Source organism: Lathamus discolor, chromosome 21 (assembly GCF_037157495.1).
Source record: "Lathamus discolor isolate bLatDis1 chromosome 21, bLatDis1.hap1, whole genome shotgun sequence".
NCBI lineage: Eukaryota > Metazoa > Chordata > Aves > Psittaciformes > Psittacidae > Lathamus > Lathamus discolor.
Genome location: NC_088904.1, coordinates 3,910,659 through 3,932,632, shown reverse-complemented (window position 1 = coordinate 3,932,632; position 21,974 = coordinate 3,910,659). Strand labels below are relative to the sequence as shown.

The 21,974-nt window shown below is 62.9% G+C and overlaps 4 protein-coding genes across 7 annotated transcripts in view; 1 reads left to right on the top strand and 3 right to left on the bottom strand.

Annotated features, from left to right (window-relative positions):
• Positions 1 to 617: 617 nt before the first annotated feature.
• Positions 618 to 10,827, bottom strand: APC2 (APC regulator of WNT signaling pathway 2). Its single transcript, XM_065699703.1, has 14 exons — positions 10,594 to 10,827; positions 10,394 to 10,484; positions 10,144 to 10,312; positions 9,950 to 10,058; positions 9,747 to 9,860; positions 9,377 to 9,454; positions 8,369 to 8,449; positions 7,900 to 8,284; positions 7,665 to 7,760; positions 7,440 to 7,579; positions 7,279 to 7,356; positions 6,458 to 6,574; positions 6,164 to 6,378; positions 618 to 6,071 (listed from the first exon to the last, which is right to left on the bottom strand). The coding sequence occupies exons 1-14, from the start codon at positions 10,732 to 10,734 to the stop codon at positions 638 to 640; spliced, it is 7,248 nt and encodes a 2,415-aa protein (XP_065555775.1). The 5' UTR covers positions 10,735 to 10,827; the 3' UTR covers positions 618 to 637.
• A 288-nt stretch (positions 10,828 to 11,115) lies between these two features.
• On the top strand, positions 11,116 to 14,505 carry LOC136003391 (collagen alpha-1(I) chain-like). Its single transcript, XM_065659012.1, has 6 exons — positions 11,116 to 11,320; positions 11,407 to 11,549; positions 12,225 to 12,314; positions 12,628 to 12,865; positions 13,156 to 13,288; positions 13,761 to 14,505. The coding sequence occupies exons 1-6, from the start codon at positions 11,116 to 11,118 to the stop codon at positions 14,503 to 14,505; spliced, it is 1,554 nt and encodes a 517-aa protein (XP_065515084.1).
• A 1,587-nt stretch (positions 14,506 to 16,092) lies between these two features.
• RPS15 (ribosomal protein S15) lies at positions 16,093 to 17,842 on the bottom strand. Its single transcript, XM_065699853.1, is given in 5 exon segments — positions 16,093 to 16,256; positions 16,856 to 17,090; positions 17,242 to 17,327; positions 17,604 to 17,635; positions 17,638 to 17,842. Coding segments are annotated over 5 exon segments (657 nt in total). The 5' UTR covers positions 17,828 to 17,842; the 3' UTR covers positions 16,093 to 16,142.
• Positions 17,843 to 18,982: 1,140 nt separating this feature from the next.
• The window catches only part of DAZAP1 (DAZ associated protein 1), a 25,746-nt gene continuing 22,754 nt past the window's right edge, over positions 18,983 to 21,974 (bottom strand). For 3 of the 4 annotated variants that reach the window (XM_065699846.1, XM_065699847.1, XM_065699850.1), the window contains one exon: positions 18,983 to 20,029. In XM_065699846.1, the coding sequence (XP_065555918.1) occupies positions 19,857 to 20,029 (173 nt within the window). In that variant the 3' untranslated portion in view covers positions 18,983 to 19,856. The remainder of the gene's footprint in view (positions 20,030 to 21,974) is intronic. The other variant, XM_065699848.1, reaches the window with a different exon arrangement.

The following is a 21,974-nucleotide window of genomic DNA, read 5'->3' as shown; positions in this document are numbered from 1 at the left end:
GTGCATCTTCCACCCAACACTGCTGTGAACAAGTGCAAGCACCATGGCTGCAGGTTACCCATTAGCAATCAGCCACAGCCCTTATTTAGGACCCTCCAGCACCGCCAACAGAGGGGTTCTGGCCCCCATCTCCCCACAGCCATGAGCTCTTCCCCTGTGGAGCCTCTCCCTGCATTGATCCAGCCACGTGTTCCCTCCCTACCGGGTAATAAATGAGCTGACTGCTGGCAGAGCAGGGTGTTGGTGGCAATACAAGCAGAAGCATGGTGTGCCACGCTCCTGGTGTGCAGGGTCAGGTCCTGGTTCAGCCTCTGCCCAAGGCAGGTGAGCAGGATGAGGGCACGGCTTCTCCCTCAGCTTGTTCCAGGGTGTCCAACAGTGGGAGGAGGTGGCTACTGAGACTCACCCTGGGTTGAGCATCAACCCCATCCCAGCACCCAGCAGGTCCCCCAGGCTCTGCTTGGTCCTCAGAACCGAGAACTGCGATGCTCTGGTACAGCAAGACCCCAGCCGGGGCAGGCAGCGGATTGGGGTGGCTTCTGGTTCCCAAGCATCCCACGCTGCTGCGTCCCCACCTCAGCACAGTTCTGGCCGGCTCCCATGGGACAGGGTGTCATGGGACCCTCGCCAGGGCTGCTCAAGCCTGGATTTTCTCCACCCCCTTGTCAGCCACCGCTGTCACCGCCATGGGGCTGGGGACGTAGTTGAAGGGGGTGACGCGAGCAGCTTTGCTTGGGGAGCCGTGCCGGCTGGTGGGGAAGGTACCGGCGGGTGCCTCGTGGCTGAAGGAGATGGGCAGCGTGGCCTTGGATGGGACCAGAGCTTCGCCATCGCAGGCGGCACGGGGGTGCGGGGGCCCCTCACGGGTCTCCAGGGTGGGAGAGGTGCTGGAGTTGGTCTTGGTGGTGGAGAAGTCCTCAGTCTGCACCACGGCATCGCTGGTCTTCCTGGGGCTGGGGCTGCTGGGGCGCTCCTCCTCGCCAGCCCCCGCCAGCGGCAGGGCCGAGGAGGGCAGCGTGCTCTTGAGGATGTGCGGGATGTCCTCATCCCGAATCCTCCGCCACGTGCCCTTCATCACCACCACCGGCGGCTTCGCCGGCTGCTCGCCGGGTGCTGCCTCAGGCTGCCTCCGCTGCCGCGCTGAAGCCTCGGAACGGGCGGAGAGCACGGAGGAAGGGCTGCCCGTCCGCCGCGCCACGCTGATGTTGGGTGAGGACGAGTACCTCTTGAAGGGCTCGGGCGCAGGGATGCTGGTCTTCACCGGCAGCCGGGACGGGCTCTCGGAGCTGGTCCTCCGCGGTGGCTTTACTCCGGTGGAGACTCTGCCTCCGGGCTGCGCTCTGGGCACGAGGGGCCGTGGGCTGGAGGCCGCCGGCTTGGCTGCCTTGAGCTCGTCACAACGGGAGGAGCAGAGGAAGACGGCCGGGAGCGTGTCCCGGCTGCGCTGCGGGGAGGCCCCGCGGGGCTGCGCTGGGGAGAGCTCGGCGCGGTGCCGCAGCAGCAGGCTGGAGGACTCCTTGATGAAGGTGAGCTGGCGCAGGAAGCCGGAGCGGTCCGAGTCGCTGCCGCTGGAACGGGTGGACGACATCCGCACCAGGTTGAGCCGGCCCCCGGCAGGTCTGCTGCCCGGTGCCTTTCCACCGTCAACCTGCTCCTCCAGCACCGGCATGGCCCCCCGGCCCGGCAGCGCCTTCCTGCTGGGCTTCTGCATGAAGGGGATGCGGACGGGCGACTTCTGCGTCTTGGACGGTTTAGGAGCCGAGGGCCTGGGCGCCGGGGCTTTAGCCGGGGGGCCGGGTGGGGAGGAGGAGCTGCCCGCCTTGCCCGTGGCTGCAGGACCCTGCTTGGTGTGCTGGGAGGGCGACGGCAGCTTCTTGGGGGCATGCTGGGACGGGGTGGAGGTGCGAGAGGAGCCCGAGGAAGGGGGGCCCTTGCCAATGCGGGCGGGCGGCGTTGTGCTCCTCTTGGGCAGCGCCAGGTCCCCGGTTTCGGGGGGCTTGCCCAGCCGGTGCAGGCTCCGAGAGCGCTGCTGGCTCAGGGAGAGGTTCTTGGCTGGCTGCGCCTCGGGCTTCGCGGCAGGGCTTTTCTTTGGGGTGGCCCTCGGGCTGGGGCTGTCCTTGGCCAGGCTGGGCATGTAGATGACGGTCCTGCCGCGGAAGACCACGGGCAGGTTCGGTACCGGCTTGGTGGGAGCTGGGCTCCGCTCTGCCCTGGCACTTCCACGTCCGGCAGAACGGGCACCGGGCACATCCTTTCTCTCTGGGCGGCTCTTGCTGTGCTCCCTCCTCGCCGCATCCCGGCTGGCCGCGCTGCCAGCCCGCTTCTTCTCCTGCCTGCCCAAGGAGAGCTGCAGGGTGGACCCAACCGAGAGCCCCGACATGAAGGAGAGGATGGAGTCAGACTCGGAGGAAGGCTCCCGCGAGAGGGAGGCAGCAGCCTGGTGCAGCCAGGTGACTATGGAGTTGGCACCCTCCTGGATGGCTTGCCACTCCACACTGTCCAGGTCCGAGCCCCGGTCGGAGCTGGCATCCTCAGTGGGGCAATGCCTCCCTTCTGCTTTCCGCTCCCTCCCACTGGCACCCACTGGCTTCTGCTTGCGCTCTGCCATCCTCCGGCGAGCTGCGGGCCGCCGGTGCTTGGGCATGGCTGAGCCGATGCACTTCTGCAGCAAATCATCCTCTGAGTTGAGGCTGGGGGAGCTGGGGGAGCCCCCCTGAGCCTGCCCTGCTGCTGCAGCTGACCGCAACCGAGCGGCTTTGCCACAGGGCTGGCCCCGCTCCTCGCTGTCGGAGAGGTTGGCATCGCTCAGTGAGCTCATGGAGGAGCTGAGGGAATAGCACGGCGGCGTTTCATCAGCAATGAGGTTGTTCTGTGGCTTCATCCTCACTGGCCGCGGACTGGGACGGGGCTCAGGCTCCCTCCGGGGGCCAGAGCTGCCCCAGTTCTCCTTCCTGGGCGCTTGGCCGGGCTGGGCTCTGCTGCTGGACACCCCCTTGCCTGCCTCGGGTGGCTCGTCCGAGTCCTGCTCGTAGAAGCAGTAGACAGCTTCCTCGGTCGGTGTGGTGTGGCACAGTGACTGGAAGGCCACCCCGTCCTCCTGGGGAGCATCCTTCCTCCCAGGGGGACCACTGGTCCTCCCCACCTCCAGCTCCAGGTTGGGTCCACCCTTTGCAGGGGCCTGGCCCCACTTCCCATCCCCACCTTGGCCACAGCTCGGCCCTGCTTTCCCCTTGCGGGCTGAGCTCAGCCGGGCGGGCGCCGAGCTGCCCGAGGCGGCTCTCCTGGCCGGGATGGTGCCAGCCTCGCGGTGCCCATCGGGCAGTACCGGGTGCCCTGTGCCGGGGCCGCGGCGGGGCTCGGGCTCCTCGGTGGCCGGGTAGCGCAGGGTCTCATCGCTCAGCGAGGCAGCGCTGGAGAAGTTGACAGGGGTCCCATCAGCCGAGTCAGTGAAGGAGTCATCGTCCTTGAAGAGGTCGCGGGCAGTGGCACGCAGGTGCTTGGGGATGCCGGGGTGCGTGTGGGCTGGCACCAGCATGTAGACAGGGACGTGCACCGGCTTCTTTGTCTGGGGGTGCAGGACCTGGCCGGACAGCAGGGAGGTCTTCACTTTGCGGAAGCGGGAGGGCATGGCGGAGCTGATGCACTCCTTCAGGATCTCGATGTCGTCGTCGTCGGGGGGCTCAGCGCGCTCAGCTCGCCGCCGGCCCTCCAGGTACCGCTCCTCCCGCCGCTCCTCCCTCTTCTCATGAGCCACAAAATTCAGGCTGTTCTTCTCCGGGAAGGTGGGCATCAGCTTGAGCTCCACATCCTTCTGCACATAGTGCTCGTGCAGGGGCAGCGCGCTCAGGCTGGAGGCGCAGGAGAAGTTCTCGTTGGGTTTCTCCACCGTGAAGTAGACCATGGAGTCCAGGTCCTGGGGCAGCTGGAAGCGTTCCTTGAAATCGGTGATCTCCATGAACTTCTTGACGTTGTTCTCCCACTGGATGTTGAACTGGCTGGTCTCCTTCTCCGGTTGGCAGCCCAGCTCGAAGAGGGGGGTCTTGCTGCGGCTGGGTGGCATGGTCTGCCCGGGGCTGTCGGGCAGCTCACTGGGGCTGATGGTGCCGCTGATCATCTCACTGCAAGGGTCGCTCTGGATGGAGCTGGCGATGGAGGGGCTCTCGAAGCTGCCCAGGGAGCTGACGGAGCTGCAGCGGCTCATCACCAGCGGTGTCTCCTGGATGTAGTTCTCCGAGGAGCTCGAGGGCGTGAGGTCCTCCTGGTGCGATGGGGACGACTCCCGCAGGAAGACCTTGTCACGCTTTGGGAAGGGGATGCTGATGGGCTGGGAAATCCCCACCGGCATGGTTAGACCCGTATCTACTGCCTTCTCCTTCTCCTGCCTCCCGTCCTCTCCTTCGGCATCCTCTTCCTCCATCTCCAGGATCTCCAGGGAGGAGTCACTGTCCAATTCATTCTCACTGTGGCTTTGCCCATCGAGCACATTATCTGCCGAGGAGAGGGAGGAGAGGGAGCTGCACCTTGAGAAGCAGATTGGGGTGTCCTCCACCGAGTACTTCTGCACTGACTCCTGCTCCGCAGTGGCCGGCGGGTGGGCAGGCAGCTTCTCCGGGATCTTGCTCAAGGTCTCGGCTGTCTGCAGCAGCGTGGGGGGAAGCCAGGCTTGCTTTCTGCCCAGGAGGGAGGAGTGGTGGCCGGTGCCAGTGGCCATGCCACTCTTCGCCAGGCTCTCAAGCAGGGGGATGTGCTGGTAGGATGGGGAGAGTTTGATGGTGCGGACCTGGGGGTCAGGGGATAGCTTGCTGCCCGCCTCCTTCTTCCACTCAGCCTCTTTCTCCAGTGCTTTTGGGCTGGGGAAAGTCACCGTCTTCTTGGCCCGTTCAGGAAGGTCTCGCTGCTCTGGCTTGTCTGGCTCGGCCGGCTCTCTGCCCTTGAGCGTGGCGGGTTCAGCCCGCTCTGGCTTGCTGCTCAGGATGCTCTTGAGGTCAAGCCGGCTTGGCCGCTTCTGGTACCGCTGCAGCTCCTCCCGGTAGTCGAGGAAGGAGGCCCTGGTGCAGGGCTTCATGTGCTCCTTGGTGCAGTAGCCATCGCTGGTGCTGCCGCTGTTGAGGCTGTCGTTGGACAGGCTGGTGTAGGCGGTCTTCAGCCGCAGCAGCGTGTGAGCCCGGCTCAGGCCCTCCCGCTTGGCGAAGCCGCCGGCATCCGAGAGGCGGCAGGGCGAGCAGGACTGCGCGCGCGCCTCGTGCACCTCCTCGGGGCCATACTGCCACTCCAGGCAGTGGTCCTCCGAGCTGAGGCTGAAGCTGTCGTCTGAGGACGTGTGCATGGTGGAGATGTCCTCCACCAGCTTGTCGATCTTGGCCACCGTGCTGGAGATCTTGTTGGCCAACTTCTCAGCAGCCAGCGAGACGTCATCCTCCGGCAGCGGCAGCTTCTTGGGCTCGGCGGGTTTGCTGCTGCCGTCCTTCTCCGGCTCCGGGCATCGCCTCTGAGCCAGCGCCCGGGGCAGCGCCTGCCCCTGCAGGAAGGAGGAATTGAGGAACATGGAAAGGACGGAAGCGCTGGCGGTCTCCACGCCAGTGGAGATGTTGGGCACCTCGTCATCATCGAAGCAGCCGGAGTCGGAGGCGTAGTCCTTCACCAAGCTCTCCACGTGTCGCGTCGGCTTCTTCGCGCTCTGGCTTTTCAGGCTCTGCTTCTCCATGGTGTCAAAGGTCTCAGCCAAGTGTTTGGCATCCAGCTCAGCCTCCAGTGCCTTCTGCTTGCGCATGTAGAGCGAGGGCATGCAGGAGCCCGGCGACACCACAGCCGTGTCCTTGTATTTGGGGGGCCGGTTGGTGAGGAGGTTGCGCAGAGCGGCTGCGCTGCCCATGGCGATCATCTTGTGCTTGGAGTGGATGAGGTTGCGCAGCATGCTGACTGCCCCCAGGTCCCACAGCAGCTCCTGGTCGCGGGGGCTGCGGGCAGACAGGTTCCAGAGCGTGCCGCAGGCGTTGCTGACGATGGTGAGGCTGTGCGAGCGCAGGTGCTGCAGCAGCGTCTGCAGGCAGTTGTGGTCCCGGAGCACCTGCCTGCGAGACACGGGGACCCCCGGCCATCAGGACATCAGGTCCCCGACACCCCCCCCTGCCCCAGCACCCCCCCAGCCTGCAGTGACCCTCACCTGTAGTCCTCCCGCGTGGCGATGAGGCTGGAGACGTTCCTGAGGATGCCGCCGCCGCTCTCGATGATGGCCAGCGAATTGCTCTGGCACTTGTAGGTGAGGGTGCTCACCAGGAAGCCCAGGGCCCCCTCCACCCCGCAGATGGCAGCTTTGTTCTCCGTGCTGTGCGCCGAAAGGTTCCACAGCGCGCTCAGGACGCTCTTCAGAGTAGACTCCTGACGCAGGAGGGGATACGGATCCGTCAGCCCCGGTCCGGCCACCCCGGTGCCCGCTCCTGCCCGCTCCGGTGCTCACCTTGCCCGCATGCAGCGCGCACCGCATCAGCCCGGTCACGCTGCCCACCTCCCGCAGCACCTTCTTGCTGTTGATGTCAGCCCGCCAGGAGAGGTTCCTCAGGATGCTGGAGACCACCTGGGAGGGCAGAGTGAGGGAGGTGGGCAAAGGGACTGTCCCCTGCCTGTCCCCCCATCCAGGGGATCCCCCACACGGCCATAGAGTCATAGAATGGTTTGGGTTGGAAAGGACCTTAAGATCATCCAGTTCCAAGCCCTGCCATGGGCAGGGACACCTCACACTAGACCGTGTCAAACAAGGCTCTGTCCACCCTGGCCTTGAGCACTGCCAGGGACAGCTTCTCTGGTCACCCTGTGCCAGCGCCTCAGCACCCTCACAGTAAAGAACTTCTGCCTTATCTCTGACCTGAACTTCCCCTGTTTCAGTCTGAACCCATCACCCTTTGTCCTATCCCTGCAGTCCCTGATACGGGTCCCTCCCCAGCACCCTTGCAGCCCCCTTCAGACACTGGAAGCTGCTCTGAGGTCTCCACGCAGCTTCTCCTCTCCAGGCTCAACAGCCCCAGTGTTCTCAGCCTGGCTCCATACAGGAGGTGCTGCAGCCCCTGCTCATCCTCGTGGCCTCCTCTGGGCTTGCTCCAACGGCTCCATGTCCTTGTGCTGAGGACACCAGCACCGCACACAGTGCTGCAAGTGGGGGTCTCAAAAGGCAGAGCAGAGGGGCAGCATCCCCTCCTTTAACCTGCTGCTCACGCTCCCTTTGGTGCAGCCCAGGAGATGGCTCATTTCTGGGCTGCGAGCGCACAGGAAGCCAGCACCCACCTGATGCAGCTCCTCGCTGTCAGAGCCCAGCTGAGCCACAATGGCTTCCATGCAGCCCCGGCGGGAGCACAGCGTAGCCTGCAGGGAGGATGAGGGTGCTGAGGTGATGCTGTGCCCCACCCCAGCCCTGCAAACCCCCACTCTCGCAGACCCCCCCCAACCTTGTTGACCACGTCGCCGAAGGTGAGGTTGGTGAGGGCCATCCCCGCGTATCGCCGCAGCGCCAGGTTGAGGGGGTCGTTTGTCATCTTGTGCATCTCATAGTCCACTTGCAGCAGCTCAGCCACCGCCTGCAGCCCTCCTGCAGGACAGCACGGGGGGTGACTCAGGCATCAGGGAGGGTGCAGAAGGGATGGAGCCCGCTCCCAGCGCCCACCCCATCTCACCCAGCTCATTCATGGCCCGCCGGTACTCCTCATCGAAGGAGAGCTTCATGATGGCGCAGGTGGCCTGGCAGATCTGGGGCTCGATGGGCACTGGTGCTGCAGGGAGAAAGAGGGGGTCAGCCTTGGGGGTCTCCTCCCATCACCGCCACCTCCGGCACACTCGGATGCTCGCAGCCACGTGCACCACCACGCGTGTGTGTCCATGCACACGCTGGCACCGCTCCTCGCCCCGTACCTGCACCACTCTCAAGGCCTCTGCCCCCATCCCTGCTCTGCATCTGCAGCCAGTCCCAGCAGGTCTCTGAGTAGGAGCGGATCTGCTCCAGCACGTGCAGCACTCGCATCTCCTTCTTGGCCTGGCCCTCATCAGGCTGGGAGAAGACGATGTTGTGGAGGGCGGCATTGGCACGCATGCGGGCATCCTTGGTGCCGGGGGGGCTCTCGGGGGGGCCCGGCTCGCCGTCTGAGTCGTGCAGGATCTGGATGAGCAGGGGCAGGCAGCCCGACTTGCGCATGGCCAGGCAGCTCTCCTGCGAGCTGGACATGGCCAGCAGCGTGCGGGACATGTCGTCCTTGTCCCGCGTGGCCAGCATGGACAGGAGCCAGAACACCACCTCCACCTGCGGGGGGGGCTCAGGGTTACACACGGCTGCCCCCCCACCTCCAGCCCACCCCAGCCAGGCGCTGGTGCGGGTGCCCCTCACCTTGCTGCTGCCCCCCTCCTCGGGGTGGGTCGGGGGGTCCAGGCTGCCATCGCCCTCCATGCCCGGCACCTTCCCACAGAGCTGCAGAGAAGGGGGCAGAGGGGGGTGGGTTGCAAAGTGCTGCCCTTGCCCCTCGTGCCCAGTCCCTTCCTGCTTTTCAGCAACCCAGGGGTGCCATTAAACAGCAGCATTTCCCGGGTGCGTTCATCAGTGCCAAGGCTGTATTTTAAGCTGGAATCGGGGCTGATTGGGAGGGGGCTGCCAGAGCAGCAGGCTCACAAAAGGAAAAGCGTGGGTGAAGCAAGTGGGGGGGGGGGGGCGGGGCAGTGAGGACTGCCGGGGACAAGCCCACAGAGCTGCTTGCATGGCAACAGAGGGGCTGCAAGGGAAGTGGGACTAGCTGGGGTGTGCAGGGCTGGGGGTGATGGAGGGGCTGGGGGTGATGGAGGGGCTATGGGTGATGGAGGGGCCGGGGCTGACGGAGGGGCTATGGGTGATGGAGGGGCCACAGGTGACGGAGGGGCTGTGGGTGATGGAGGGGCCACGGGTGATGGAGAGGCCATAGGTGATGGAGAGGCCATGGGTGATGGAGGGCCGGGGCTGATGGAGGGGCTGTGGGTGACGAAGGAGCTATGGGTGATGGAGGGGCTGTGGATGACGGAGGGGCTGTGGGTGACGGAGGGGCCATGGGTGACGGAGGGGCCATGGGTGATGGAGGGGCCGGGGCTGATGGAGGGGCTGTGGGTGACGGAGGAGCAAGCGGCGGTGGCTGTGGCGATGGGCACCACCGGGCAGATGCTGCGGGAGCCTCCGCGCCGCCCGCTGCGCCGTGGCCTACTTCTCGTCTCCATGGCAACTGCCCGTTCCGCGGTGCCGGCAGCCACACAAAAGCCCTGGCGCCGGCGGGGACGGTCGGGACAATGGAGCTGGACGGGGAGCCCGGCCCCGGCTCCAGCATCCCATGGGCACCGGGACAGACCCCGGCCGGGCTCAGCCCCGTCCCAGTACCTGCGGCTCCGGCTGCTGCACCTTGTCCTGTGCCTCCATGAGCTCTTTGTCGATCTGTTCCAGCCGGGATGCTCGGATCTGGGGGAAGAGAGGGGGTCAGCGAGGGCTGGGACCCCCCTCCAGCCAGGCATGAGGGTGCAATGGGTGCACAAGGGTGGGTGCTGGGGTGCACAGAGCTTGCGTCAGTGCGCATGGAGCCGGTGCAAGGCTGCAAGGAGCTGCGTGCGGATGCAAAGAGCTGGGCGCGGGGTTGCACAGACCTTGGTGCTGAGCGTGAGGGTGCCCAGGGCTGAGGCTTTTGGGATGGGGCAGCCCAGGCACAGCACAGGAGGTGTGAGGAGGAGAAGGGACAGATCCTGCCCGCCCTGACCTGTGCCCGCTGCACCATCTCGTCCGCCGTCCCGAAGCGCTCCTCCATCAGGGAGCGGATGTGTTGAGCCTCGAACTCCAGCTGCTGCCGGATGAGATCCATCTGCATGGAGAACTGGGGCGGGGGGGGCAAAGATAGGGGATGGCGTGAGGGGGATGCAGGGTCCTGCCTGTGCCCCCGGGGTGCCAGGACCCCCTGCTCACCGTCTCCACATGGGGCAGCTCCTCCAGGCGCGTGGCCAGGCTCTGCAGCTGGGTGTAGTACCAGACCTTCTCCTTCTCCTCCTTCTCAATCTCACCCAGCAGGAAGCACCTGGGGAGAGCGGTGGGGGGGAGAGCCCTGTCAGCCCTCAGCCCCATCCCGACCCCCGGCATCTCCCCCCCATCCCGGCCCTCACCTCTCCCGGTCGAGCTCCTCCAGCATCCGGAAGGTGGCTCTGCCCAGGTCCCCGCTGCTGTCCCGCTGCGGTGCGGGTGGCAATGGGCTGTCCTCGGCGCTGCGCCCGCTTCCAGACACCTCCGGAGGGAACTTGAGGTTGTAGAGGCTGGTGATGTCCATCTGCAGGGCTGGGGACAGGGGCAGCAGCGTAAGGGGGGGGGGGCCTGGCTGAGACACTCCCCCCCCCCCTCCCCAGCCCGGGCACGCACCTTTCAGCTGGTCCAGGACCTCCGTTTGTCCCGAGGACACCATCACCCGCGCCTCCTGCTCCAGTTTGCCCTGGAGGTGCTTCAGGACCTCCTACACCAGGGACAGAGCCATTGGGGAGGTGTGGAGGGAGCACCCGTCCCGTCCCGTGTGCCCTTCCCTGCACGGGGTCCGTGTCCGCCCTCCCGGGGCTCGTCCTCACCTTCATGTCCGAGGTCTCATTCTCCAGCTTGGAGAGGTGGTTGGAGTTGTCCTCCAGCTCCCGCCGGAGGTGGCTGTTCTCCTTCTTCAGCGCCTCCACTTGCCGCACCAATTGATCGTACGAGGCGATGGAGCCGGACATCTTCAGCGCCTCCAGCTCCTGCGGGGGGGGCAACGTGGCAGCACCCCCCGGCACCTCACAGAGCCCGAGGGGGGGGCCCTGCCGCCCGCACAAGGCTCCCCTGGCAAGCGCTGGTGCGGGCTCCCCCGGCTCCGAGCCTCCCAAAGGGACAGCCCCAGCACGGCGGGGGGGGGTGTTGGGGGGTGCCCGGCCCCTCACTCCGCCCGCAGGCAGCCCCCTGCCAGTCCCTGCCCCATCTCCAGCTCCGCAGCTCCCCGCTCCCGTCCCCCTTTGTCTCGCTTTTGTCTTCCCTGAACCATCTCCCGCTCCGCGCCCTCCCGCAGCAAAACCAGTCCCGGCCCCCCCCCCCCCGCAGCACCCCCAGCCCCCTCTGCCCTCTCCATGCCCCCCCCCTTGTTCCACTGCAGCCAACCCCGGCTCCCCCCCAAACCTCCGCCTTGCGCAGCGCCCACGGCTGCCCCCGGCACCGCAGGGGGGGGGGGGACACAGAAGGGGCATGGGGGGCGCGGGGATGGGGACCCCCCGTCAGCACCCCGGCGGGTCCGGCTCGACAGCCCCGAGCTGCCTTCGGCCGTGCCACACGAGGGTGCGTGTGCAAGCGGTGGGGTAGGTGGGGGGTGCGCAGCGGGTCCCCCATTACACGCCCAGCTCATCCCTCCCCGTGTCCCCCAGCGCTGGGGCAGGATCGGGCCCGGCCCGGCCCCCCCTCACCCCGCAGCTGCCCGGGGCAGCGGCACAGATCGATCCCTGGCACCGCCGGTGTCTGCCACGAGCGCCCGGGGACCCCTTTGCGGGGGCTCCAGCGCCAGGCGGGGGTGGGATCGGCACCATCCCGAGCCCCCCCCGTGTCCTTCCCACCCCAGGAGCCACCCCGGCCCCCACCGCACATCGCTCCCCATCCCTGCGCCCCGCACCGCCTGGGGGCCCCCCATCCTGCTCCAGCTTGGGTGCACCCCCCCCCCCCCCGCTGCCTGGCTCTGACCACGCTGCGCCAGGGCCACCCACGTTTCCAAAGGGAGACAAAGACCCCACGGTGCAAATTCCCCTCCCCAAATCGCTGCACCCCCCCCCCCGGAATGAAATAACCCCGGGGGGGGGGGGTGCAGAGGGGGTGTTGGGGGAACAAGGCTATGGGAGGTGGCAGAAGGACAGGGGGGTGTGGGATGAGGGATGGGGGATCAAGACAATCAAGACACAAGCTGCATATCTGGGATGGAGGATGAACAATGAGGGATGCAGCAAGGAAGATACCGGCTGCGGGAGGATGGGTGAGGGATGCAGGATGATGCAGGGATGCAGGGATGCAGGATTAGGGATGTGGGATGCAGGCTGAGCAGAGCCTCCCATTGCTATGGCGACAGTGACAGGGCAGAGCAGGAGGGTCCATGGCCCTTCCAGAGCACCCACCAGATACAGGGCGGGGGGGGGTCAGCACTGAGGACACAGCATTGGGAGGATGCAGGGGATCAGGTCCCCCCTCTCCCCCCCAGCACCACAAACCTCTCAGCTCTGTGGTGGCAGCTCTGTTTGCAGGGGGTGAGATGCTGCTGGAGGAGCCTGGGGGCCGCCGCAGACCCTCGGTGGGGCGGTGGCTGGCCTCTGAGGTCCCCCCAGCTCCGGGGGGTGCTGCAGGGATGGGGACCCCCCCCCCCCCCGGCCTTGCCCCAGCTCCTGCCGCTCCCCGGGGCTGCGGGGGGAGATGAGCGGCGTCTGAGCTCGGGCCCGGATCCGCCGCAGCCGCAGCCACGCCGGGATCTGCAGCCTGCGGGGAGGGGCTGGCGCGGCACCGGCGTTTGCGAAGCGCCTTTGACAGAGCGGGGAGGGCAGGGCCCGGGGCTGCCGCGCTGCTCCCGCAGCACGGGCTCCGGCACCGGGACCGCCCCTGTCCCGTAGGGACCCAGCGCGGCCCCACAGGCTGGCGGGGGCTCGGTGGTGCGGGGCCGGGGGCACACGCCGTGTGTGTGGCTGCTCGGGACGCTGGGACCCAGCTCCCCCAACACCCAGCAGCGCCCCTCTCCGCTCAGGGCACCCCTGGACCGGCCAAGGCCACCAGCAGGGCCGGGATTCATCCGGCAAGGTCCCTGCGGGGCGGATGCTGCAGCGGATCAACGGGTGCAAGGCAGCATCCGCGGTACCCAGCACAATGCGCTGCCCAATGCCCACAGCTCCCACCACCCCCTGTGCTGCCCTGGCCCCCCCCCGCACTGTCCAACCCACTGCAGCAGCCTCCTGCAGCAAACTGCCCCAGGGCAGGCCTGGGGGAGCAGCAGCCCAGCAGCAGGGCTGGGGATGGGGACAGGGACCACGGTCGGCCCCAGCAGCGCAGCATCAGCTGAGCGCAGCCACATCTGAGCCCCCCATCCGGCTGCGGCTCCCCGAGCCCCTCCAGGGACGTTAAACAAACACTTGTGTTGTCACCAGCTCCCGCTGATCGACCCGGCCACATGCGGCGGCCCCGGGGACCCCCGACCACAGCAAAGTGCCCCCAGGGAGCCCCCAGGCCAGCCCTGCGCGCACGGCCCCACGCACGGCTCCCCGGCGGCACACGCACACGGTGGGGCACGCACACGGGGATGCGGGCACATGGGACCTGCTCCCTCCCCACATGCAGCATCCGGCCCCCCGCAGCACCCACACCCGCACACAGCGGCTGCTCCCACACACATGCGCGCACACACGGCTGCTGCATGCACACGCATGCACACGCACGTCACAGCCTTTGGGCAAATGCGGAGCCCTGGCAGGGTCCCTGTGGGGCGAGTGCTGGGGTCCCTGCACCCCCAAAGCAGAGACACCCCCATGCAGGGACCCCTGGGGCCAGCCCCACAGCCCAGCCCACGGGCGCTGGTGCGGGACCAGCCCGTGCCCAGGGCAGCACCTACCTCACAGCAGCATCCAGGGGTGGCGGGGGACACCTCCTGCCCCGGGGACTCGGCACTGGGACCCGCGGGATCCCCCTCCCCTGGGTGGGATTGAGGAGCTGCTTTAGAGGCCGGCAGTTTTGAGGGGCAGGTTTGGGGCTTCAGGTCCGGGGCTCAGCCCCGAGCTCCCGGCCCGGCCCCGCCGCCATGGGGGGAGCGAGGAGCATCGCGGGGGGGCTCCGCGGGGATCCGAGCCCGCATCGGGCCGGGGGGAGACGCTGGCATCCCCCAGCCGCGGGCCCTGCTGCACCCCTCGCCCCGCCCGCAGCGTGGGGATGGGGATGAAGATGGGGATGAAGATGGGGATAAAGATGGGGATGAAGATGGGGATGAAGATGGGGATAAAGATGGGGATGAAGATGGGGATGAAGATGGGGATGAAGATGGGGACGGTCTCTGCTGCCCACCCCAACCCCGCGCCCGGGGGCTCCGGGCGGGTCCCGGCATTGCCCAGCCTTTGTCCCCGCAGCCGGGGCTGCGGGACGCGGGGGCTGAAGCTGCCGACAGCCCCCGCGATGTGCCCGGGCCCGCCGCAAGGGCAGCTCGGCGCAGCCAGGGCCGGGGGCACCCTGCACACACAGAGGGGGGGGGGGGGGGGTGCGGATCAGACCCCCCCGGCCGCATCCAGCCCCCCCCGATCCCCCCAACCCGGGGTCCCCCCCCCGCGCAGCGCCCCCCCGATCCCCGCCTCGCCGGGGGCTGCAGGGTGCGGGGGGCGCGGGGCAGGTGCGGCCCTTACCTCATCCCCGGCTGCGGCGCGGCGCTGGGCGAGGCTCCGGCGCGGCCCCGAGCAGCCGCATCCCGCCCCCGCCCCCCCGCTCCGCTCCCGGTCGGGATTTTCCGCCGTTAGAGGGCGGCAGCCGGGCCCCCCCTCCCCCCCCCCCGCCCCCTCCCCCCGCCGCCGCGGCTGTGCCCCCCCCACAACCACCGGGGTTTGCCCCCCCCCCCCGTGCGCTGCGGATCGGTGCGAGCAGGACCCGCAGCCCCCAGCGCGGATCCCCCTCGGGCAGAGCCCGGCTGGACACAGCCGGGACCGTTCCCCCCCCCCCCCCGGCCTGATCCTGCCCCCCCGCCTGTGGCCGTGACCTGCGCCGCAGACCTGGGCCCCACATGGATGCTCTGCTCGCACCGTGGGCACCGTCACCCACCTCCCGGCCAGCGTGTGCCGGGGGAGGCTGGCTGCGGGCAGGGGAGCTGGGCTGAGGGGCCAAACACGGCCTTGTCCCCCCCCCGCCACCAGCAGGACCCGTACAAGCACCATCAGGGTCACATCACCTGGACAAAAGGGACCTGGAGCCTGGTGACAGGAGATGCTCCCTGAAGCACAAACGGCCTCAGCGACCCCAGGCAGGAGGAAAGCTCTGGCGGGTGGTTAAAAGACCCAAAGGGTCCCAAGAGACCCTCAGTGCCCACAGCAGGGACCACCGCAGCATGGCACAGCCCAAAGTCCCCAGCGTGACCCCCACAGCAGCCTGGGCAGATGGGATCACATCCCAGACCAGCACCGAGCCCTTGTGGGGCAAAGGCCTGGCCCTCAGATCCTGCTAACACCGGATGAGGCCATCAGTGCATTTGTCGCTATCTCTGGCCACGGTCACCTGCAGCATCGTGAGGTTTCCCCAGCCCAGCTTATGCCAACACAACACCCACCACGACACCTGAGAGGTGCCAGGGCAGGGTGATGCTGTCGGTGCTGCCACGGGTGGCAAACTGCAGGCCAAGTGTGCTGGCAGCGGCAGGGACAGTGACAAAAGGGACCCTCCCCACCACTGGCTTCTGCAGAGAAACCCCTGGAAAGGCTCCTTGGAGCTGGGATCATCACCACACCTATGGCAGCCGACACAGCCACCCTCCCCTTGCGGTGGCTCCAGGGCCGGATCGGGCCATGCACATCGCCCTGAAGAGCAGCTTCTCCTTGGAGCCATGAAGGGAAACCATCCACCGCCCTCAGCCCGAGCAGGGAAGCAGCAGTTCACCCCCCTGCTCTGAGCAGACACCAAAACCCCTTGGAATCCCACATTTAAGATGAGAAAATAGATTGGGATCTCAGTGCCCCCACAATGTGTCCTTAGCACCTTCCATGCAGATGGGGCTGGTTCCAAAGGCACAGGCAACCACCCACCCCTCAATCTGCTTTACTTCCACGGTCAAGCTCATGCTTCAGGCACGGAGCAGACTCTTCCCAGCATTCCTAATGTGATTGGAGCAACACCTGGAATGCCACAAGTAACGTCAGATGGAAATGCCTCAGAGCAGACAGAAGTGGCATCCATTGCTTCCCAGCAAAGAACAAGGAATTTAACTCATCTACTAAACCCACTTGTGTTTGCCGCATACCAGAAGAACAGGGATATTTTGGGGAGAACATCAAATCATGGCTGAGATGAGGGAGTTTTGTTCGCCCACAGCCCCAGGAACTCTGAGTGCAGGAGATAAATACTTGGGAGAAACAGCTTTTATTTACACATGGAAAAGGCTCCCGCTTCGTTACTTCAGAGGAATGAACCTGGAGGAATGGGTGGCCCCAATGCCCGGGCGCCCGTGCTTCACCGGCTTGTACGTGATGGAGAATTCCCCCAGGTAGTGACCGATCATTTCGGGCTGGAAGAGAACAGAGAGATTGGTGTCGGCAGCGACCTGGGCTGGGGCACACACCCCAACCCAACCCCCCCGTGCCCCCCCTGCAGCAGCCAGGGCATCGGCCACTGCCAGCCTGATGTGGAGCCAGAGGGGTTCAGCGGGACGAGGGAGTCCCTCTGCTCCCCCAAGAGGGGACCACACAACGTTCAGGGGCTTTCAGGTCGGATTTAAGGTCACTTAATGCTGCTGGCGGTGTCAGGTCTCAGCACCACACACGTTATTCCACTCCCAGGAAACCTCTGGGATGGGATCTGTTTCACCCAGTGCTGATGGGAAGGAGCAGGCAGCGCATGGCCCCACCCCACCAGCAGACGCATGCTTTAACCTCACCCCCTTACTCCAAAGCTGCACTGAAGCCTCATGAGGCCTCGAGACCCCCCTGTGAGCAGCCCCCACACAGGGCAAACACTTCTCAGTACCCTTCCACGCCAGTTTTGCTCCATGCAGGAGCCCCCATCCTTTGGCACAGGGCAGGGGATCACAGGGTGAAAAACTTAACGCAGGGAACGCTGAGCTTGGACCGTGCCTCAGCCACAAGGGTGCTGCAGCCCCCCCCTCACCTTGATCTCCACCTGGTTGAAGGTCTTGCCGTTGTAGACGCCAACCATGCTGCCCACCATCTCGGGGAGGATGATCATGTCCCGCAAGTGGGTCTTCACCACCTCGGGCTTCTCCATGGGTGGTGCCTCCTTCTTGGCCTTACGCAGGCGCTTCAGCAGGGAATGCTGCTTGCGGCGCAGCCCCCGGTTGAGGCGCCGGCGCTGCCGGGCGCTGTACAACTGCATCAGCTGCTCGCTGCGAGGGACGGACCCGTGAGCCCCGCGGGGGACCCCGCGCTGGCAGCGGCACCCCCTCGGGGGGGGGGGTCCCAACAGAACCGCCCCAATCCCGCAGCCGGAGCACGGGTCCGGGCTCCGCGCCAGCCCCCCCCCCCGCCAGCGCTTACTAGGACATGTCGAGGAGCTGGTCCAGGTCCACCCCTCTGTAGGTGAACTTGCGGAAGGTTCGCTTCTTCTTCTGCTCCACCTCCGCCTGCAGCCGGGAGCGAGCGGGGGTCAGGGCCGCGCAGCCCCCTGCTCACCCCCCCACCGCCAGGCGCAGCCCTGGGGAACCGGGCTCCCGGCCCGCCGAGGCCCAGTCCGGCCGGGGCAGCCACAGCCCCGGCAGAGCCCAGGAGAGGCCAATCCCCCGCCCCACAGGAAAGGGGCCGGGCCGCCCTCCGCAGCAGCGGCGGTGCCGGGCCCGGGGCAGCCGCCGCCGCCGAGGATGGAGCCCGATGGCAGCCGCCGGTACCCCCCCCGCGCTCACCATCTTGGCCGGGTATCCTCGGAAAGGCCGCGCTGCGGCCGGAAGCGGCAGATCTCGCGAGAGCAGCGACGGGGCGGAAGGGGAGAGAAGCCCCGCCCCCAGCAGGCTCCAGCAACGCTTCCGCCCTCATTGCCCTTAAAGGGGCCGCAGCCCGCAGTGAGGGTGTGCGGGCGGGGCGCTCCGCACCGTGCCGGTCCCGACCGCACCAGGCTGGAGCCGAGCATCTCCTCCCAGCCCTGCTCAGGCAACACCCGCGGAGCAGCAGCCTTCACCGGTCAGCAGTGGCCTTTGCTCTGCTGCTGCCTTCCTGCAGAGCCAGGCGGTGTTTCCAGCTCCAGTTGGTTGTGTTTGTCCCTGGGCAGAGATGAGCCTCGGCGGATTTAACAGTGACTGCCAGGAGCTGGTTCTGTGCAGAACGGATCCATCTCCAAAACCTCTTATCCAAGGTGAGGTTGAACGGCAGCAAGGACTTGAGGTATCCTTCCATTCCACGTCTGAAGTGCCACAGTTTTGCATGATGCCATCTTCCATGGTGTATTTCAGAGAGCAATAAACTACAAACCAAACCCCAAAGAGGAAGTGAAAGTGGTTACAGCACATGGAAGTTACACAGAGTATGACAGGAGCAGCCCCTGTTCCAGCACCCTGCTCCTTGTACTCATGGCAGTGAGTAAGCAAGGAGCAGAGCCAAGAGGACTTGGAGCAACTGCAGCTGGCATGATCCAGACAAACAAGCAAAAAAAAGGCCAGACAACAAAACCCCCCTTTGGACTGATCAAAGTCCGTCTGAGAGTGATTGACTTCCAATGCCATGGATATGTCCCAACACATCCTTGCGGCTACAGGACAGACAACCTGCAACACAGCGCTGCTGTTGAGTCAGCAGTTCCTTTATCACATTGGGACAGCTTGTGTCCCCTGGGCTTGAGCCTGCATTTACACAAGACAAGCACTGGAGCAGTATTCTAGCAGACACAGAAAACACAAATGCACGTTTTACCCCCAGTGCCTTGAAGCATCAAGGTCAGAGGAAGAGCAGCACAAGTGGTCCAGCACGCAGCGGGACAAGCACAGTGACCGGCTGAGATGCGGTGCAAGAGCCCTTCAGCACCTCAGGTCCACTCCAGGTCAGAGCCAGCAGCAGCTTCAGCCTCTAGAAGCAAATCCAGTGGGGGCTTTCTTGACAAGAGCAGGAGGAGAACTGCTGCCTGAGCTCCACCGCCAGCAGTTCACAGTCCACTGAGGCACAGCCTAAGCCTTCGCGCTGCTGTCAAGCTGTGATTTTCCAAGGCTACCAATTGATTTCCTCAAGAAAACACAAATTCACATGCAAATTTTTGGCAAAAGAGGAGAAAAAAAAAAATAAAATGGAGACAGGCTTGTGTTTCTAATCCAAATGTACTTCTCTTTATTCAAACCAGGGGTAATCACTGGTTAGTGCAAAATGCACCTAAACCTTTTGCCTGAGGGAAATCTACATCTCAACAAGGCCTCCGTTAACCCCTAATGAAATCCACAGAGGATTGGAAAGCGTTTGAAGCGCAGATCTAACACTGCGCTTCCTAAGTGACTCTGTGCGTCAGCAAGTCTGCACCTGCCTTGTTACCAGCCCTATACCATCAGGTAACAACAGCAAAATACACTCAGTAGATTTCTTTTAACTCCCAGAGTTTCGGAACCATCCGCCCCACTGCTCATGTTAGGAGTAAGGGGGTTGCAGCTTACCCTCACTTCCAACAGTGCTAACGGAAACCCTGTTTTAAATTAAAAAATAAGCCAGCATACATAGTAGAAAATTTCTCTTAAAAATTTCACAATCTGTAAATGCATATATTTTTTTTTTCTCTTAAACATAAAAGTTTACAATATACGGTAAAACAAAGGCTCAGGAAAAATAATTTCAAAAAAAAAAAAAAAAAAAAGAAATAAAAAGAAATAAAAAAAGAAACAAAAAGAAACCTGAAGTTTTGAATTAAAGCTGAAGACATTTTTAAAACCCTGTAGTTTGAACCAGTGATGTTTTCTTTATTTGTGCTGATGGGTTAGAGAAAGGAAAATGTTTAAAAACTGCAGTCCAAACACCCACAGCTCTGCCTTCAGAAGCCACTTTCCCCCACCCCCCCCAAAAAAATGTTGTTAGGTTTTTCTTTCATCAAGTATGTGATTGTCACAAGTTCATAAGTCTGGGATTCCTGGGTTCAGCTGGTACCAGACATCCCAGTGCGGACAGAATTCCCTGATTGCCAGCCCATGCTAGCGCCTGTAGGGGTGAAATCCTTGCACGTTATGGTTCTGTCCTCGTCCAAAACCGCTTCCTCCTGCAGGTGGGCCACTTGATGGTTGAACTGAGGGGCCTCCGTAGGGAGGGGGCTGCTGGCTGGGATCAGAGAAGCCTTGTCCAAAACCACTCAAGTCTTGTCCATACCCTGGGGAGAAGGGAGAGAGGCAGTAGTCAGGTTCCAGCCTCATCCATACACACACACACACACACACACACAACAGCAGAGGTTCAAATCCAGGACCTGATCCCACCCAATCCCCACACATGGCCTCACACGCCTTTAACATTACAGTAAGCAGCTGCTTTCAGTTCTTGCAATTATTTATCTTCTATACAGAAGAAATAGGCAAAAAGCAGAACTGAACAGGTATGCAGAAATGGTTGTTTTCACTTCTGAGGTAATCCTGCCCAGGCTGGCAGCTCAAGTATCGTGTTTTGGCTGTTCAAAAGCTTGAAGCGGCTTGCAAGTTTGCTGTCAGCTCATTCTCAATACTTGTATTTTGGTTTGGGTTGGGTTTTTAATTGCCTAAAAACTAGTACTGTCAGGTTCAGCACTGATGAAGGTATAGCAAGGAAGTTCTTCCTGAAAGCTATTGTACCTGCAGCACCTCAGTTAGAGTCTGGCTTTGTACACTCAGCTTCACCATCTTCCCTGGACGGGCAATAGGCTTTATAGCTGAAGACAGTCTTAAAGAAGACAGTCTTAAAGCCCCTTTCAAAAACAGAGTCCTGCTGCATGAGTACTTATTTTCAGTAACTAGCCACTAACCACCCTCTCATTCAAGAAATACTAAGTTCAGAAAACATAAATTGAAATGTAAGGTATCAGAGTTGGAAAAGTGGAATCCAGAAGGTTGCAACTACTGCCCCAATTATACACTTTATAATGGAGCCCTTGGTCAAAAGCTGCCTGCAGGAATAACCAAAATCCTTTTCTCAAAACCCAGTGTATGGGTGGGTTGGAGGGTGTGTGTTGCACATTCAAAAAACAAAGCTCCATTTCAAAACCTGACACCTTACAGCTTCTGCAGATGGTGGCAAATACTCCCAACCCAGCTAAGGGAAGCAGCAGCCACTAACCCACTACACAGTCCTTCTCCCACATCCCCCCCCCCACCACCTGCATCTGAGTTCAGTGAGTTTTAAGCCTGAACAAGTACTGCATCTCAGCTAAAGTTTAGGTTAATGTATGCCACAAGTTAACGTTTATCTTGTTCTTCCTCAGTCTGGGGAACTAAACACTTCTAGGGTCACACTGTCCTTCTGCCACTGAGTGAGGCTGCAACCACTGCTCTGCAACATAATCCATGCAAAGACCTGATTCCAACCATGCTTAGAGTAAGCAGAATATGGGGACAGAGAGAATAGCTGAAGACAAAAGATTTGCTGCAATTCTTGCTGCCAATAAGAAAGACAACTTGATGTAAATTAAGTACACTGAGAAATTTAGTAAGTGTTCCCGTAATTAAATATGACTTTTAATCATAACAGTGGTATCAGTGCAAGCCTCTGCTATGGAAGATGACATTAAGAATCCTAATCACTAAGTACACTTCTGCAGTTCTGTTTCTCTCTATGCAGGCTTAAAAGCAGGTTTAACTCTCTTAATCCAAAATCAAATCTCTTCACATGTCTTCACTATTTCAATTTCAAGCTCTGCCTGTCTCTCAGGACTTATTGCCACTAATGAGCATTAAAAGCACATCTATCACAAGCCCCTATTAGCTCAAAATGCTAATCCAGTCATTTTTTCAGACAGAGATAAGCAGGCAACCAAAAATACAGTTTAATTGTTTGCCAAAGGGTGAGGCTCAGGGTAGGAAGAGGAAAAAAGAAACCAAGTCGTTCTCACTGTACACTGCAGTGTTACAGCAGTAGAGTGTTGGAAGCCTCAGTTCTCAATTTGTTTATCACAAAGAAAACCTCCAGCATAAAGCTGAACAGCCAGACATTTCAGTACATCTCATCTTCCCCCTGCTTTCTTCATTGCTGCTGCACCAGGAATCTCAGCTTGCACCAGCACCTCCGCTCTTCAAGTAAGCTGTGCTCTCCAGTATGGTTTTGCCCAAGAACCCAAGCTCAGTTCCATT